The sequence below is a fragment of the Paroedura picta genome, chromosome 11 (genome assembly GCF_049243985.1).
Source record: "Paroedura picta isolate Pp20150507F chromosome 11, Ppicta_v3.0, whole genome shotgun sequence".
Classification (NCBI taxonomy): domain Eukaryota; kingdom Metazoa; phylum Chordata; class Lepidosauria; order Squamata; family Gekkonidae; genus Paroedura; species Paroedura picta.
The window spans coordinates 44,143,446-44,161,858 of NC_135379.1; the positions used below are offsets into that span (position 1 = coordinate 44,143,446).

Here is an 18,413-nt window from a genome sequence, read left to right on the forward strand (position 1 = left end):
TGAGTCAGCTTTCAGTTGTAGCCTATATTTCCATAGGAAGCCCATAGGAGTTGCAAGTTAATCCCTACAAGAGGATTCTGGAAATGCTGTTGTAATTTCTTTGCACACCCATGTTTTCCGCAGGACCTCTTGGTCCTGTTAAGGCCTAGAAACATCTTTATTTTTATCATTCTGCTCTTGCAGTACTGTTGCAGGCATGGCCACTGATCCTTGTGACTCTGGACCAAACTAGATTTATTTATTTGTTTGTTTGTTTATTTATTTATTCGATTTATATACCGCCCTCCCCGGAGGCTCAGGGCGGTTTCCATGGAACTTATGAACGATATATAAAACAATCAATAACACATGAATAACTATACAATATTAATAACTGATAGTTGTAACAATATAAACAGTGTAAACAATGCTACAGTGAACGGTACATACAGGTCCAGAGCACTCTGGTGGACTTCTGAGAGGGAGGGGAGCAGGGGCCCTTCATTTGATGTTGGTTGTGCCTGGTCTCAACCAAATGCCTGGCGGAAGAGCTCCCTTTTGCAGGCCCAGCAGAATGGTGGCATTTGTTAGGTGTTCTCCATGGGGAAAGGTAGCCCTAGGCCAGCTAATAGTCCCCATGGAGAACTTTGTCTAAAAGTGCTGCAGGGCCCCAGTGGGAGGAGGAAGGGCACGAAAGGGAAGGATATTGTAAGCTGCTTTGAAACTCCTTTGGGTAGAGAAAAGTGGCATATAAAAACCAACTCTTCTTCAGTAATCTCGGGGCTCTCTCAACCTCACCTCCCTCACAGGGTGTCTGTTGTGGGGAGAGGAAAGGGAAGGCAACTGTAAGCCGCTTTAAGACTCCGGGTAGAGAAAAGTGGCATATGAGGACCAACTCCTTCCCTTCTTCTTCACTTTGTGCTTTGTTCTTAAGATTTGGATGTGACATTTGACAGAATTGGTAAGCAGACATGAAACAGAATACAACCGCTTCCTAAGAAAGAAGCAAATAGTTTTCTATAAATGTTTCCTTCGGCTAACAATCCATTCGATAGCAGTGCAAGTCCCTATGTTTGTCCTGATCAAATGCTCATTGTGGCCACCCCAAATCCCATCCAATCCCAGCTCCATCCCCAAAATCTCCAGATCTTTTCCCACCCAGAGCTGGCAACCCTAGCTGGATAGCCCAGGTTACCTTGATCTCATGAGATCTCAGAAACTCAGCAGGGTCAGTATTGGTTAGTATTTGCACGGGAGACCACCAAGGGAATCCATGATTGCTTTACCTGTGCTGGCCTCTTGCCTTGAAAATTCCATCAGTTAGCAAAAAAAATAAAAAATAAAAAGGCCATTTCAGGATGGAAAACAATGCAAGTGAGAAGGTTTAAGCCACTCATCCTGAGCTTCTGGTTTGAATTAGGTCCCCAGCCCCTGAGAATCCTGGGAACTCCCAATCTACTTCTGCCAACAGGCATGCAGAGCAAAATCAGTTTTGCGGAGTAAATTCACTCTTCTGTGCAGAGATCAGAAAAACAATTATGTATTTAGTGAGTTTTCAGCAGCTTTTCCATCATGCAGAAGAGGCCCAGGGGAGAGAACCCATAAACCAGGGGTAGTCAAACTGCGGCCCTCCAGATGTACATGGACTACAATTCCCACAAGCCCCTGCCAGCAAACGCTGGGAGGGGCTCATGGGAACTGTAGTCCATGTGCATCTGGAGGACCACAGGTTGACTACCCCTGCACTAGACTATTTACTTTGAGTTTCTGTGTCGCATGCAGATAGGCTCTGAGCTCTACAAGTCTTAGTGAGAAAGCAAGAAATCTAATTTAAAAATGCAAACTACATATAACATTTTACTAACCAAACAAACCAGTACTCGTGAACAAGTTGTCTCCTCCCCATATTTTTTTCTAAAATATTACATTGGTCTGTTTTATTTTTAATCCTCCAGTTAATTAATTTGTTTTGACAGATGTCTAAATCAATTACAAGAAGACTGGAAAATTTCCTCTGGAAAGTCACGTTTCTTCAGATGCAAAGACAGGCTGCTTAAGGGACCCTGAGTGACTCAGAGGGGGCAAAACATTCCTTCTCATTGTTGCACTAAAAGTACTCCCCTTGATTTCCATGCACTGACAGGCTAGCCTGATCCCATCTAGTGCTGGGTGCTCTGGCACCCAAAGCAGCCGTTCACTCCCGATGCAGGAGCACCCCGAAGCGCCCAACCCTAAATTCCCATCAGGTTTCGGAAACCAAGCAGAGTTTGCCCTGGTGCGTCTGGGTAGGAAAGCCCCAAGGAAATTCAGGGTCACAACATGGAGGCAAGCAATGGCAAACCACCTCTGAAGGTTTCTTTCTTTGCAAACCCTGTGGGGTCACCAGAAGTCCTCTGTGACTTGACGAGGGTTAAAAAAAATATTGTTCCATCCAGGTAAGACACTCTAAACTTGTGGATCTTCATAATCCTCTAGTAGAAAACTGGTGGTTATGTTCTTCGTATCAACTGAGTAGAAGAGCCGGTTGATGCAAGGTCGAAATGTATTGATTGATTGATTGATTGATTGATTGATTGATTGATTGATTGATTGATTGATTGATTGATTGATTGATTTACCACCTTCCCTTCTGGCTCAGGGCGGTTTACAAGGAACATAGGGATTTTTCTTCAGGGGAACTAATCTCTGTTGCCTGGAGATGAGCTATCATTCCAGGGGATCCCCAAGTCCTAGAATCATAGAATCGTAGAATCATAGAGTTGGAAGGGACCTCATGGGTCATCTAGTCCAACCCCCTGTACATTCACTGTAACCTGCCACCCCCTTGAGCCTTCACAAAATCAGCCTCTCTGTCAGATGGCTATCCAGCCTCTGTTTACTGTGTTCAGCTTTGGGCACCCCAGTTGAAGAGGGATATAGACAAACTGGAGTGTGTCCAGAGGAGGGCAACAAAGACGGTGAAGGGTTTGGAGACCAAGATATATGAAGCTTGGTCTGTTTAGCCTGGAGAGGAGGCAACTGAGAGGGGATCTGATAGCCATCTTCAAGTATTTAAAAGGGTGCCATATAGAGGATGGAGCAGAGTTGTTCTCTCTTGCCCCGGAGGGACGAACCAGATCCAATGGGATGAAATTAATTCAAAAGAAATTCCTTCTAAACATCAGGAAGAAGTTCCTGACAGAGCGGTTTCTCAGTGGAACAGGCTTCCCCGCGAGGTGGTGGGTTCTCCATCTTTGGAAATTTTTTAACAGAGGCTGGATAGCCATCTGACATAACATCTCAGATCAGAACTATTTTTAAACACAGTGGTTCTCAACCTTCCTAATGCCGCGACCCTTTTATTCAGTTCCTCATGTTGTGGTGACCCCCCAGTCATAAAATTATGCAAGTGTTTTTTCACAGAAACTAACCCGAAACTAACCAATGGCATGAAGATCCATTGTTCATGATTGTATATAAACTGTGTTTTTTCCCTGGGGTTTCTCAGTTCAGTTCTGCCTCTTGTCCCACCATGCTGATCTGGCTCTTTTCCACTGTTTCAGACAGACGAACGCTCTATCTCGATCAACCCCGCAAGGATGTTGTGTGGATGGTGCCCCCCCAACCAAGCTGCTTGCCCTGCCACCACCCCTGTGAAAGGGTCATTTGACCTCCAAAAGGGTCCCGACCCCGAGGTTGAGAACCACTGGTCTAACAAGAGACATTGGTCTGGCCAGCATGCTGACCTTACTCCTGATCTTCTTCTTAGTCCATCTCCAAGGTTTTGATCCACACCTTGTCCTGTTTTCCATATTAGTTCCTGCTTTAAATTCATTGCTTTTCTGTTCCCATTGGATCACAGTGTTCACTGAAAGAAGATAAATGAGGGCTTGCTGGTAAATAAATGAACATTTATAGCCAGGGAAAGTGATTGGATAATGGTGAATTAGAAGGCAATATTTCATGCTGTGTTTTATAGATACACATTCTTTATTTCCCTGCCATGGCTAAGTCTAGAAATGTAGGCCCTGTTTGATGGCTGGAGGAGAATATAATAATTGATAAATGCTTTTGTCTCCTGTCCTAGGTTGGATTGGATGCAGCTATAAAGGAAGCAGAGGAAATGACTACCGCTGGGACCTGGGTAAGAAATAGTATCTTGTTTCCACAGATAAAAACTAACAGAAGAAAGAATGACTTGAAACAATAAAATCAGAGTCCAGTAGCACCTTGAAGACCAACAAAGATTTATTCAAGGGTCCATTTTATTCAAGGGTTCCTCTTTTAATCTTGAATAAATCTTTGTTGGTCTTAAAGGTGCTACTGGACTCTGATTTCATTGTGCTACTTCAGACCAGCATGGCTACTCATTTGAATCTGGCTTGAAAGAACTTGAATATGGACAGTAACTGAGGAGTGGTATATAAACTGAATGAACAAACAAACAAACAAATGAATGAATGAAACTCCTGGGGCCTGCCCACACATTATGTCTCCTTTCCTCCTACCCACATCTTTGTTGTCCATGTGCATTTGCAGGTTCCCTGCTGGGAATTCAATGCCCACGCACCGAATCTGAATCAGGATCATGATTCATGCGGAGGGGCATTTGCTGTCTCGTTGCTGTTTTTCCTACCTTAAATTGCCCTGGGGTGCTGTTTGCTTCAATGAGGTACAGAGTTTCTCCCAAGGAGCAAACAGAACTCCCCAGATTGTTTCAGGGTAAAAAAATAATGATGCAGGAGTGGAAGACATGAACACTGTGCCCCCTCCCTTGCTTTTCACTCACTGAAACTCAGTCTGGGGTACTATTATTGCCTAACAAACAGCACCAAGAGAATCCCTTTCTTAAAGCTACAGGGACTCTTTTTATCATTTTAGCCTTTTACCCCCCTCCCCCATCCATTTGGGGGGATTTCCTATTTTTTTTTGCAAGCCTAGGGCCCTTGTCATGTTGATAGGTCTGTCTTGCCTGTTCACAGCTCCAATCACCCGATTTAAGTATCCAAATTTTTCCAACTTCTCTATTTGCATACAGAAGATGTCTTTAAATTGTAGAACTTATCACTGCAAATAGTGTCTTAAAGTTTTGTTTGCCATCATTATTGCATTTGATTGAAAATGTATAATTCTGAGTCCTAATAAATACCAAATGTAGGGCCAGCTTTATGCGGGTGGCTGGCCATACATTTCACATTGTCCCCTCATCCTTTTCCTCTCCACTTTGGCCCCTCCACTCTGGCTTTGCCCTTCTTCTTTCAACCAAACCCCTTGTGACCAAAGAGGATGGAGCCAACTGGTGGGAGGTGATGACCTGCTTTCTCCCTGTTCCAGGTCCTTTGATGCCACCAGAGGGAGATGGGGAGAGCATTCTAGGAGTGGTGAGGAGCACGGTAATGTGCTGATGCCACCTGGAAGGGACCTCGGCATGTCGGAGACGTTGGGGGGTGATATTACAGCCTTGGGCCAAAACTCCATGGTAGAATTTGCTTCAAACCATAGAATTTTGCCCTCAAACCAGAGTGTCACCCTCCCCAACAACCCTGGCATGCCAACCTCTTCCAGGTATTGTCAGCACATCACAATTTTCTTCCAAGTTTGGATGAATTGCGGGGAAATTTGGGGGAGAGCAAGGTATGTCCGGAAAGCAGGGGAACCAAGCAGGGGAATCAAGGATGCAGCAGGAAAGGCAGAGGGAGAAAGGTGGTTTGTGCCTCCCACCAGCCTGCTTCTTCTTTGCTGCAGCTATTGCTCTGCTGAGGAGTGGGCAATGATCTCTACACATAGAAGTCTGGTGGAGGGTGAGGACCTGCCTTTTGCCTCCCTGTGTGTATGCCCCCACTGTTGTGGGTAGTGGCTGTGTAGCCCCTAGGCAGCACTTGGTTCCCAGGAATTGTTCCACCTCTCCAACCATCCATGCCAGCCCTGATCAAATGGTAAAAATATTCTCCTGTTAACAGTAAGCTTTAAGAAATCTGCAGGGACAAGGGAGAATTTAATCAGAAGAAATCCAGAGACCTCCTCTGCGCTCCCCCACATGCAACCAGCTGGGTGACCTTGGGCTCGCCACAGCCCTGATAAAGCTGTTCTAACCAAGCAGTAATCTCAGGGCTCTCTCAGCCTCACCCATCCCACAGGGTGTCTGTTGTGGGGAGAGGAATGGGAAGGCGACTGTAAGCCACTTTGAGCCTCCTTCGGGTAGGGAAAAGCGGCATATAAGAACCAACTCTTCTTCTTCTTCTTTAAAATACCCTGGCAGAATCAGAAGTGACGATTGCCTTCAGCCTGGATCCACTGACTTCCCTTTGCTCTTTCCCTTCTCATTCTTGCTTGCGCCTGTCAGATTCAGATTCAGATACCTTGGTTGGCATAAGATTTGATATACATAAAACAAAATTTAAAACAGAAACAAATTCCGGGCATAGACGTATGGACAACAGTAATAAACGCTATGTCGTACAGCCAATCTGCAGCAGAGATAGATTAGTTCTTGAGATAATTGACAGATTTTTTGCAAGATCCACTATCTGAGAAGGCTCCTTTACACTTAGCAACACCTTCACTAGATGTTTCTCATCGATGCACAGATACTTCAGTTTTCCCATAAAACCCCCCACATAATGATGGAACGTCTGAAATTTGGGGCAGTTGAATAATAGGTGGCTAAGGGAATCTGGGACATTGCACCCGTGCAGACAGCTTCTCTCATTTCGAGGGATTTGAAGGAAGCGTCCTCTTGATAGGTTTGAGGGGACGATGTTTAGGCGCGCAAGGAGAAAGGCCTTTTTAAGGGAATAGTCATCTAACACTTGAAGATATAGGGGCATTGATTTATAAGACCAGGGAATGTCCCAGTGGCCTGGGGAGCAGATCCTGTGGGTTGATGTGCCTATTATCTGAATATCCTGGTCCTGACAGCAAATCTAGAATGTTCCTGCTGCTTCCGAGAAGAGCTGCTCCTTTTCATTATTGAGGTCACGTTTTTGCATTGGATCGATTCTGAGATAGTAATTTCCTATTCATATGTGTATGTTTTTCCGAAGCCATTTTCTGAGAAGCGGTTTAGTGAACACCTATGCCAGGAGATGCTGCATGGGAGCTGTAATTTCCCCTGAGCACAATGAAGCCAGGCTCATGGATTCAATAGTGAAATAATTATATGGGTAACAAATGTCTCCCCGTGTTGGCATTCGCCACTGGTGAATCACCCGCTCCTTAATAATTGAAGGTGTGAGCACACAATGTTGTACTGGAAGAGGCTGTTTGAAGTCCAAATGTGTTGATGGCATCTTTAACTTGCAGAGAAGACCGAAGAAAACTGATCTGCCTACCAGCTAAATAACACTTGTACTTTTATGCCGTATAGTTTGCTTCTCATTTTCTCTGAGCATTTGTTTGCAGAGCTTTTTTTTTTAATGCTGTTTACAGAGGAATTATGATGATACTGTTTCTTCCTGTGCTCTTGGTGCAGAACAGGTCAGCGGAAGTCAAAACGGAGATTTCTAATTAGCCCTGGGCTAATGCCAAACAGTCATGCTGGCTGGAAATCGACAGCCCACTGTAAATAAGCACTTTCATCTATGCTGCAGAAGCGAGAGAGAGGAAATGTGACCTTCCTCTTTTCTGTAAAACATCAGAGAATGCCTCTATACTAGCTGTTTAGTCTGGAAGAGACATCATACGTTCACTCAGTTATAACAGAGAATCAAGAAGAAGAAAAAGAAGAAGAAGAGTTGGTTCTTATATGCCACTTTTCTCTACCTGAAGGAGGCTAAAAGCGGTTTACAGTCGCCTTCCCTTTCCTCTCCCTACAACAGTCGCCCTGTGAGTTGGGTGAGGCTGAGAGAGCCCTGAGCTCTGAGATTACTGCTCGGTCAGAACAGCTTTATCAGTGCTGAGCCCAAGGTCACCCAGCTGGCTGCATGTGGGGGAGTGCAGAATCGAACCCAGCATGCTAGATTAGAAGTCTGCACTCCTAAGCACCACACCAATTGGCTCTCTAGACATTGTTAGAATCATAGAATCACAGAGTTGGTTGGGGCCATCCAGGCCATCTACTCCAACCCCCTGCTCAATGCAGGATATGCCTCAAACATCCAGGATAAGGATGCTGCTTAAAGTCTGCCCCTGAGGGGGAGCTCACAAATTCCTTAGGCATCTGATTTCACTGCTGAACGAGTCTATGAAAAACTGTCTCCTGATATCCAGCCGGTAACGATCTACACGTAGTTTAAACCCATTACTGTGGGTCGTGTCCTCTGCTGTCTTGTTGCATGCCAGCATTTTGTATTCAAGTTGTAACCTTTCATGTGCATGCACACTTCCTCAGACACGAAATGGGAATTACCGGTTCAGGCATATAGGTAGAAGGTGAGTAATAAGTAAAGGGAGACACTCTCAATTCATTACGCTCAGCATTCCACAACGAAAGATGCATCTGCCCATTAATCTCCAGTTTTGACATATTTATGGTAACCATACTATAAGCTCGTTATTCATAGAATCATAGAACCATAGAATTGGAAGGGGCCATACAGGCCATCTAGTCCAACCCCCTGCTCAACACAGGATCAGCCCAGAGCATCCTAAAGCATCAAAGAAAAGTGTGTATCCAACCTTAGCTTGAAGACTGCCAATGAGGGGGAGCTCACCACCTCCTTAGGCAGCCTATTCCACTGCTGAACTACTCTGACTGTGAAAAACCTTTTCCTGATATTCCTGTATGGGGCCTGAAATGGTTAAACATCTTCACTGTGCCAACCTAATTTTATCATCCCTAAAACCCATAGAAACCCAAATTAGATTTACATGGGCAGGGAAATAAATTCAACACACATTCTTTCACTTACAAATTACTTAAAAAAAAAACTAGACATGCACAGCTTTGATGGCCCAGGAGCCAAATTAGGGCACCTTTTGCCCATCCCCAATAAATCATAATGGGTCTCTGATAGAATCATAGAATCATAGAATCATAGAGTTGGAAGGGGCCATACAGGCCATCTAGTCCAACCCCCTGCTCAACGCAGGATTAGCCCTAAGCATCCTAAAGCATCCAAGAAAAGTGTGTATCCAACCTTTGCTTGAAGACTTCCAGTGAGGGGGAGCTCACCACCTCCTTAGGCAGCCTATTCCACTGCTGAACTACTCTGACTGTGAAAAACTTTTTCCTGATATCTAGCCTATATCGTTGTACTTGAAGTTTAAACCCATTACTGCGTGTCCTCTCCTCTGCAGCCAGCAGAAACAGCATCCTGCCCTCCTCCAAGTGACAATCTTTCAAATACTTAAAGAGGGCTATCATGTCCCCTCTCAACCTCCTAGAAAAAAAACCTTTTGTATATTTTTACTACAGCAGAAATATAGACACAGGGGAGTTCACAAATCTGTGTATAGAACAATAGGATACATGAGACTTTATAACAATCCATTGAAGGTGGGGAAAGATGATGCTTTTGGGTCAAACCAATAACCTGGGGTCTCCACCCCCTGGCACATCCCACAGGACCACCCCATTGTTTCCAGGCTAGCTTCCCAGAAAGGTCACAAAAGTCAACTCTTCTGTTCTTTCCCAATCCTTTGGTAACATAAACAATGATATAAACCATTGCCTGTGGCCTTGAGAACAGAACATATCAGCCTTGGCAATGTCTCAGGACACAGGCAAGGCTGCTAAGAACAAGTGAACAAGTTGGATTTCAAAACAGTTACGGAATAGTTTTCTCTTCTTTACTGGACGAAAGTTAAAAAGAGTTATTTCACCTCTCACTCCATCAGCTTTAGAAATGTTACAGAAAGTTCTACGGTATGCCATGGAAGAGGGATCTGAAAGTAAACAAGAAGGAGCTGTATTTTTGTACCATGCTTATTACTACCCAAAGGAGTCTCAAAGTGTTTACAATCACCTATCCCTCTTCTCCCCACAACAGAAATAGTTTGAGGTAGGTGGGGCCAAGAGGGCTCTGAGAGAACTGTGACTGGCCCAAGGTCACCCAACTGGCTGCATGTGGTAGAGGAGGGGGAATCAAACCGAGTTTTCCAGATTAGAGGCCACCACTCTTAACCACTACACCAAGATAACTGGTATGTTATAATTGACCTAATATTTTGGCCATTTTTTGCCAGTGAGTTTCCATAGGTGCAGTGGAAAGAAAATGGCAACGTTTTCAGTTTTTCACCCGTTCCTCATTGTATTCTGCTAGAGAGCTCCCAAGTAGGTGATTGTGTAGGGCTGATTCTGCACTTCCTTTTTTCCCCCTGCTGTCGATCCTGCTGAATTCAGATCAATTTGAACCCAAGTATTTCTGCTTCATCCCTCCCAAACTGAAACAAAAAACGTTCGGCATTTGAGCACGAGGCTGCTTGTCTTTTTCCTTTCCTGAAGGAGCGAGTGAGCAAGTGAGCAAGCAAGCAAGCTAGTGGGCAGGCAGGAAGGGGAACTGAGCCCTCAGCAGCAGCCTCTCAGACAATGAGGCAAATCTCTGCTGAGAGAAGTGTGGGATTCTGGAGCACAGTCACTTTAAAACAGATTCCAAAAATAAATCTTGGGAGGAAAGTTTTGTAACTGGGAACTAGGGAGTCTTTGAACTGGCATCCAGCCAATCAGGGACAGATTGCTTCTCTGCCTCAGCGGCTTGATCAATTATGCCGAGTTATATCCGCTTCTGGATATCGCGGGGAAAGGTGGGGTAATCGTGTCTCAATTATGCATGTTGTAGAGGGGAAATGTAAAGCACCCCAAATCAAAATGGAAATCAAATTCAGTGTAGACAGCAGGGATTTATTCAGAGTGGAACAGGATAAAAAGCCCCATGCAGACTCCACCTAGTTCTGTCATACAGTCTAAGGGCAAATTGACACAGTTCATTGTTGTACATAGAAATTTAACATAAAATGAGTAATCTTTGCAGTTCTTGGGTGTTTCCTGATTCTCACAAATGCTCTCCCACCTGCAGTTTTGTGATACAGCTATAGAAGATAATTTTTAATAGGAGAAATTCCACGGTTGTAGCCTGGAGCTTACTTGGGGAGAATCTAATACTGAAATATCAATAGAAGATTGTGCAGATATACTATGAATTAATTTGGAGCAAAGAGACCCAGTGACTGGCATTGATAAAGATTCATGATATACATTTTTAAAACCCTAATATGATGAGAGTAAAAATTCATGTTGCACTGTATCCAAGTGAGGAATCTCCACTGAGTATTAAAACGAATGTATTCTTTTCATACCCAAGGATAAATGTGCTCTGTTTACTAAATCGTCCTTTTTAATGACAAAGTTCAGTGGCATCATTTCCTCTCTAGTCAGTATTTGTCTAATTTTCTCTAATTTGTTAAAGACCATTCAATGATCCTTTGAACCCTGTGAGCAGATTCATTTTTTTGATGTTTCAAGCTTAGTCGTTATTATATACCGCCTCATTGTCAAGGTGATGTTAACTACAGTTCTTCGGGGAGCAGTTATAGAACCCAGATGAGCTGATAATTTGTTTCTTACTCCTAGAAAAAAGCCCATGGATTGTCAAGCATATGTTTACTTCCTCTTGTGAAGGATCTGTGTGAGAAAATAGAGAAGTATGTACAAGTTGTGTTGAACCATTTTACTGCAGAATGTGCTGAAGATTTACCGTGCTTGCAGAGATATTACTTTTTTCAACTAAGTTTGTGCCAGTGTCAGAGCTACAGAGAATTTAGCTGGAGGAAACATGAAGTCCTCCTCATGCAAAGTAGTCAGTACTTTAATGGTGTGGACCCAACTACCCTCTGAGGAGCCTCCTTCAATTTCTGGTGATCTTCTGTTGGACAAAGAGCCATCTAAATGGCAGCAAGGCTCAGTGGGGTGGCAGCATAGGGGTAGGTTAGTAGGACATCTGCTTTGCCTGCAGAAGGTCCCAGATTCAATCCTTGACATTTCCTCTTAAAAGGATCAGGTAGTATGTGATGTGAATGACCCTTTCCCAAGATCTTGGATAGTCACTGCCAGTCACAGTAGACAAAAGAGATCTTGATAGACTCTGACTCTATATAAATCCATTTCATGTGTTCGTGTGAACATGGGCTGTCAGCATAATAGACGTGATATATTGTATTTGATGACTGATGATGATGAATCCATTGGTAAACATGAGTGACAATTCACTAGAGAGGCAAATAGGGTTCCTCTTGGGCTCTGTAAGTCACTGCCCTGAAGATCAAAGCTAGTACAACCTTCAGCAATGTGAACCAATCCATTGGTATTGTCCTGTGGGTCCCTGGGACAACTGATCTGCTTTGCCTCCCCTCCCCTCACTACACTACTGCAAAGGGCCCCTTTCCCCCCAATGTCTCCTTGTTAGCAGTCTATTCTTTCTCCCATCCCCTCCCACCAGCTCATTTTCTGGGCACATAAGTACACATCTATGTATGATGTGTTTGTTCAAATAACTTCCCCAATATTTCCAGCTATCTGCTAAGGCAGCCGTAATTTATAAGAGGTCATTAAACTGAAAGGTTTGCATGCTTTTCATGTTCTGCTCTGCTCCTTGGACTTTATGCAAGCTTATTTAATTGTTCGGCTCACAGCTTTTATAAACCCATTCGTTGTTTGCTTTCCCTTCTATGCCAGGTTAATTGGTTCATTTTGAAGGTCATACACATGATCTAAACCGTGCTAAGCACTTTTAAGCCCCAATTTGTGTACACAGATTTCCATAAATGCTTCTTGGTCCAATTAGGGGAACAAACCGCTCGGTCCTGTCCGTGACTCTTCTGAAGTTGTCCAATTGATTTTAACAACCGTGGACCTAAGCAGATTTTGCTGTAACCCAGCAAAGCTTAATTGTGACAGCCCTGTGGAAAGCAACCCAGAGACCATGAGTCAGTAGTCACTCACAGGCATTTTCTATATGAGACAGCAGCATGCCCCCACATTTACAGGGAGCTTCCGCATAATGTTGCATTCACTGTGAGGATGACTCGTGGGCATCCTGGAGGTTCCCTTCTGAACTGGAACAAAGGAAAACCTCCTTTGATCTATGGCAAAGGAGGAAAAGTGGAGTAGCTGTGGGTGGCTCCACAACCCCCCACCCCCATTCGTTCTTTAAATTGTGTCATCCCTGCCCCCCCCCTCCCCGTCCAAGGCAGGACACACTGTTTTACTGTAGCTGGCAAGTCACAGATTCCCAGCAAGTGTCCCATCCTGCAGTTGTGGTTTTGATGCTTGCCATTATAAATCTCTCCTTGTAATGCTGGTTCCAGGCTTTGGGGGTGCTGGGCAAAGAGTGGCCAGCCCCCCCTTTTATGCCCACTGCCAAGCCTTTCTTCTTGCCTACCTGCTCACCCACGCGTTCCCTCACACACCGCATTTCTCCCATTGCCAGCTGCCCATGCTTTCTCCCCAACCATGCTGGGTAGGGAGTCCAGCTAGGAGTGCTTGGTGCCATGGCCATCAGGAGTGCTAATGATTTTTGTGCCACCCACATGTGCTTCTCCATCAGCACTAGGCTGCACATGCGGGTGAGAGCACAGGTGACAAATGCACTCGCAAGCGGGCAGAGGAAGGGGGCGAGTGCGGGCAGCAGAGGAGGTGTAAGAACTGGGAGTCAGCAGCAATGCCCCCCCTCCGAATCCCCCTACCCTACCTTCAGGGTATACTGACCCTGGCCCTGTCGCCTTGTTGTGCTGTGATGAATGGTGCTTGCATGTACATCTGGCCTAGCAATGCATCATGAGTGTCACAAGCCCCTAACCTTCCTGCCTTAGACCTTTTGAAGGTACTGGAATTTCTTTGTTTGTCAGGCATCTCTCTTTGCCTGGCCACTCTAGCCGGAGTCTGGGTGGGCATAAAAAGGCATAAAAATGAAAATATGCTGGTGTCAACTCTGGGACACAAATCCACCGTCTGCCTTGAGCCCGAGGAGCTGGAAATGTTTTAACAGCCAGTCATGCCCCACCGAGTATGCCAGTGTTTCTCGAGAATCCTGTTGTGATGTCCTTTTCGGGATTTGCACAATGTCTTGCTTTATGATGTCGCTTAGTATGTTGTTTCAAACATCTTATTGTCTCTGTCACGAATGCTAACGGGAGCACTGATGGAAGAGTTTACAGCTTCACACGGAGAATGAATGCAACGATTTTGGTGTACAGTAAAGATGATGAATGAATACTTTGCAGGGAAAAGGGGGAAGCAATGTTGATGGGAAGGATTGGTTCTAACAGCCCTCAAAGCGTGGCATCACAGATACATCCGTTCGTCTTTGTTATCACCGCCTACCTGATTCTTTTACTTGGAGTTGCCCGGGATTGAGCCAGGGATGTTCTATTATTGAACCATGACACCACCACTGAATATACCCCTTGGCAAGGGATGCTGTGCTTAAGCACAGAGTTGGGGAAAATGATGATCCTGTGAATTGAACTTTCATTTTAATAACTTTTTTTTACGAAAAGAAGTTTACAAGTTCTCTTGGGCGTTGTTCTTTTCCTCCCAGGGTTATGAAAAATGAGTTACCTTTTGAAGATTTGGATGGAGATATGTTTAGTAACTTTGCGGTAAGTACTGGTCATGTTTTTACCCCATTGCTCCCTCAAAGTCCAGGGGGCGGCTTCTATCACTTCCCCATGATATCTCAATCAGTTGGTTGGCCTCAGAGATAATGGCAGGCCAAAGCTCAACAAGTAGAGGTGCCAGATTCCTCCTGGCCACCAGTGGGGGATGGGGAGTTTGGGTGGTCAGATCCTAGCTATGAAGCTCCTGGAGATTTGGGGGCGTAGGCCAGGGAGGACAGAGTCAGTGGGGTACAATGCCATAGAGCAGGGGTAGTCAACCTGTGATCCTCCAGATGTTCATGGACTACAATTCCCATGAGCCCCTGCCAGCATTTGCTGGCAGGGGCTCATGGGAATTGTCGTCCATGAACATCTGGAGGACCACAGGTTGACTACCCCTGCCATAGAGTCCACCCTCCAAAGCATCCAATTTCTCCAGGGAACTGATCTCTGTAGTCTGTAGATTCCAGGGGTTCCCCAGGTCTGACCTGGTGGTTGGCATCCCTATGAACAACCAGTGAATTCAGGATTGTGCAGTGATTTAAATCCAGGGCTCCCTAGTCAAACAGTAAACTGCTACACCGCAATAAAGCCAGATGAGCTTTACTCACAAGAATCTCTCCCAGTATCTACGAAGTCTCTTCCTTTGTGAGCAGCCAGTACACGGCTGTTTATTATTTTGAAATACTGTTTCTTTTATGGTCAGGGAAAATAATCATTCCTTTATATCTTTCCTGGAGATTTGGCTGTGAAGGTACATTGCCCGGAGAAGCAAATTGCTCTGCCAAAGGATGTCATGTTTATTGAAATATTAATAAAAGGTGAAGCAAAGCTATCTGGAAAAAAAATATTAAAATTGCCGGCATGTCTTATTCCTGCACTAAAATGATCAATGTGTCATTTTTTTCTAAAGACAGCTGGGAGAGAGATGGCTGATTTACACCCGCGTTTATGCTTCCTCTTGAGTTAGATTCTTATTTTAGATGTTTGAAAGGATCAAGGGTAAAAATAACAACGAACGTTCTATTCTATCTGTGTTCAGACCTTGAGAGGCTATCATTGGCGAGGCAGGGACTGCGACGACGGAACGGCCTCTGTGTATCCCGGGAGACGGTAACTTGGATGATTTCAGCTCTTTGGGTTAAAACCAGCTCCCTGTTTTTTAAAAAAAACTCACTTTATATTGAGAGTGAAATCTTGAAAGTTGCCAATATTGCTGTACGACATTGTTTGTTTAGGGGTGGGAAGATATCCAAATGACTGTCCTAACCAGGGGTTTCCAGATGACGGAGTCATCACAAACATTTGTTATGGGGAGGGAGAGGGAGATGGAGAAAGAGAGAGAGAGAGAGAGAGAGAGAGAGAGAGAGAGAGAGAGAGAAGCAACACTGTGTCTAAAACCTCTGAAATTTTTAACAAATCTATTCCATCAATGCCCTGACCCGACCCGGATCACTCTATGGCAGGGGTAGGCAAACTGCAGCCCTCCTAATGTCCATGGACTACAATTCCCATGAGCCCCTGCCAGCATGGACATCTGGAGGGCTGCAGTTTGCCTACCCCTGCTCTATGGGATTGCCTTGAAAACTCTATGGGGTTTCCATAAGTCAGTTGCAACCTCACGGCCTTTTCACCGCCATTCCATCCATCTCCCTCTTCCTCAAACATCCCTGCATCTTTCAGCATGCCAAATAACTTCTGTTTTCTGACAGCAGCTGATAAAAACGTTTTGACCGCCCAGCTCATTCCTGAGGTGTTTCTTCAGGTTGTACAGGATCATTCTCCAATAATCTCTGTATTTGTTAACAATTCTGGAGGCTTCCTTTTCTTCTCTTCTTTGCTCTGGGGTGTTTCTGTTTGCCCAGGTGATAGTCCCCATCATTCATGTCTGCCTTATCGTCTTTAAGGTGATAACAATCCGTCTGTGTCCGCCTCTCTCAGTTCCTGCAAAATCTGACCGTTTTATTTTTCCGGAGTAGACTTTCCTAAGTGTTGTATTTCTGAATCCTGTTAAGAACAACTGAGTTATTGCAGACCTATGGCCATAAATATTACAAGGTGTGGGGTTGGCAGGTCGCCTGAGAACCCAAATTGGGGAGGAGGGTCCCCCAATGTGGGACATGGTGTTGTCCACATATTGGTATTAACAGTCGTACTATCAGAAGTTGTATTAACAGTGTCTGTGAGTAGTCACAATCCTCTGAAATTGACACAATGGGCACTTTACCAGATGAAAGAAAACTCCTGGGCTTCCTCGGGAGGTGGTGGGTTCTCCATCTTTGGAAATTTTAAACAGAGGCTAGATAGCCATCTGACGGAGAGGCTGATTCTGTGAAGATTCAAGGGGGTGGCAGGTTACAGTCGATGAGCGATAGGGATGTGACTGTCCTGCATAGTGCAGGGGGTTGGACTAAATGACCCAGGAGATCCCTTCCAACTCTATGACTATGATTCAAGGAATATAGGAACTAATGAGGGGGGTGGTGACCCCAGACTTAAACTGGATAATCTGTAATGCAATAAGACTGCCAGTCCTTGCTGAAATATGCAGGCTGTGGCTATTACACAATGCTGTAGATACCGTGTGCAAATGGAATCAAACTAAATTTCCTTTGGACCTCCCCCATAATAAATAAGTGTATAGTAAATTTCTAAACATTTTTTTTTTTAGATTTTAAGAATTCGCACATGGGTTCATTTCAAAGCAACATTTATCAGGACATAATCCATTTAGCCACACATCTAAGCCACGCTCAGAAAAGAGGCAACATACACCTCTTCACTTGACCCCAATGGCTGCAGTTTGTTGCCTCTCTGAAATCAGGGAGAAGGGAGAGCCTTGATTTCTGCAAACTGTGTAAAGTAGAAATAATAGGAGAAGAGGCACCCAAACCCAGAACTAGAGGCGTACAGAGTCCCTACAAGTGCAGGACCCACTGGCAGCTTCACATGTGTACAATGCTTTTGGACCCATGTATTTGTCTCCCTGTCGAACCAAGCATGGTGGTCGGCATATACACGATGGTTCTAGACCAGTGGTTCTCAACCTTCCTAATGCCGCAACCCTTGAATACAGTTCCTCATGTTGTGGTGACCCCCAAATATAAAATTATGCAAGTGTTCTTTCACAGGAATTAAACCAAAATTGACCAATAGTGTGAAGATCCATTGTTCATGATTGTAGATAAATTGGCTTTTTGCTGGGGTTTCTCAGTTCAGTGCTGCCTCTTGTCCCGCTGACCTGTGCTACCTGGAGTGCCTCACAGGAGACTGCACTGCGCTGGAGGCATTACTGGAGCGGCTGGTGGCCAAGCGTGGGCACTTGCAGGAGGAGCGTCAACAGTGACAGCGCCCCCTCCCCAGCCAAGCTGCTCACCCTGCTGTGAGCCCTGTGAAAGGGTCGTTCAACCCCCAAAGGGGTCCCGACCCCCAGGTTGAGAACCACTGTTCTAGATTGTACTTCGGAGCCTTGATGCTGTTTGCAAACAACTATATTGTGGTGACCGTATACATGTTGAATACCATTTGGGATTAAATAGAGCACTCTTATTCATTCTTGTATATAAACGTTAATAGATCTTTCGCCATTAGTTTTCAAGTCCCTCTGTGGTCCTTCAGATAAGGATAAGTCTTACAGCAAGTGCTAGCCTATCCCAGCCCTAGATTGGTCCTGAAAAATGTGGAACAGACATGTTGCTAGAGAGTTACGCTTTTCCTTGAAAACCAGATCTAAATGCCTGTTCGTTTCTGCAAAGCTGTTTTGATTTCCTTGCTTGACACCCTTTCCTTTTTCTTTCTTCTTTAGCCCTGATAATTGGGATGCTCAGCAGGATTCTAACTGCAATGGCATATGGGTGAGTTGTTGAATGTTATAGCAAGCATGACATTTCTCTCTCATATATTCTCTCCTTGTTTGGAAATCT

General features: G+C 44.8%; 1 protein-coding gene across 4 annotated transcripts in view; it reads left to right on the plus strand.

The window, feature by feature from the left end:
* The window catches only part of AOAH (acyloxyacyl hydrolase), a 99,998-nt gene that overhangs the window by 43,592 nt on the left and 37,993 nt on the right, over nucleotides 1-18,413 (plus strand). For all 4 annotated transcript variants that reach the window (XM_077303384.1, XM_077303383.1, XM_077303382.1 and 1 more), the window contains 5 exons: nucleotides 4,046-4,102; nucleotides 11,468-11,538; nucleotides 14,433-14,493; nucleotides 15,533-15,603; nucleotides 18,296-18,344. In XM_077303384.1, the coding sequence (XP_077159499.1) occupies nucleotides 4,046-4,102; nucleotides 11,468-11,538; nucleotides 14,433-14,493; nucleotides 15,533-15,603; nucleotides 18,296-18,344 (309 nt within the window). The remainder of the gene's footprint in view (nucleotides 1-4,045; nucleotides 4,103-11,467; nucleotides 11,539-14,432; nucleotides 14,494-15,532; nucleotides 15,604-18,295; nucleotides 18,345-18,413) is intronic.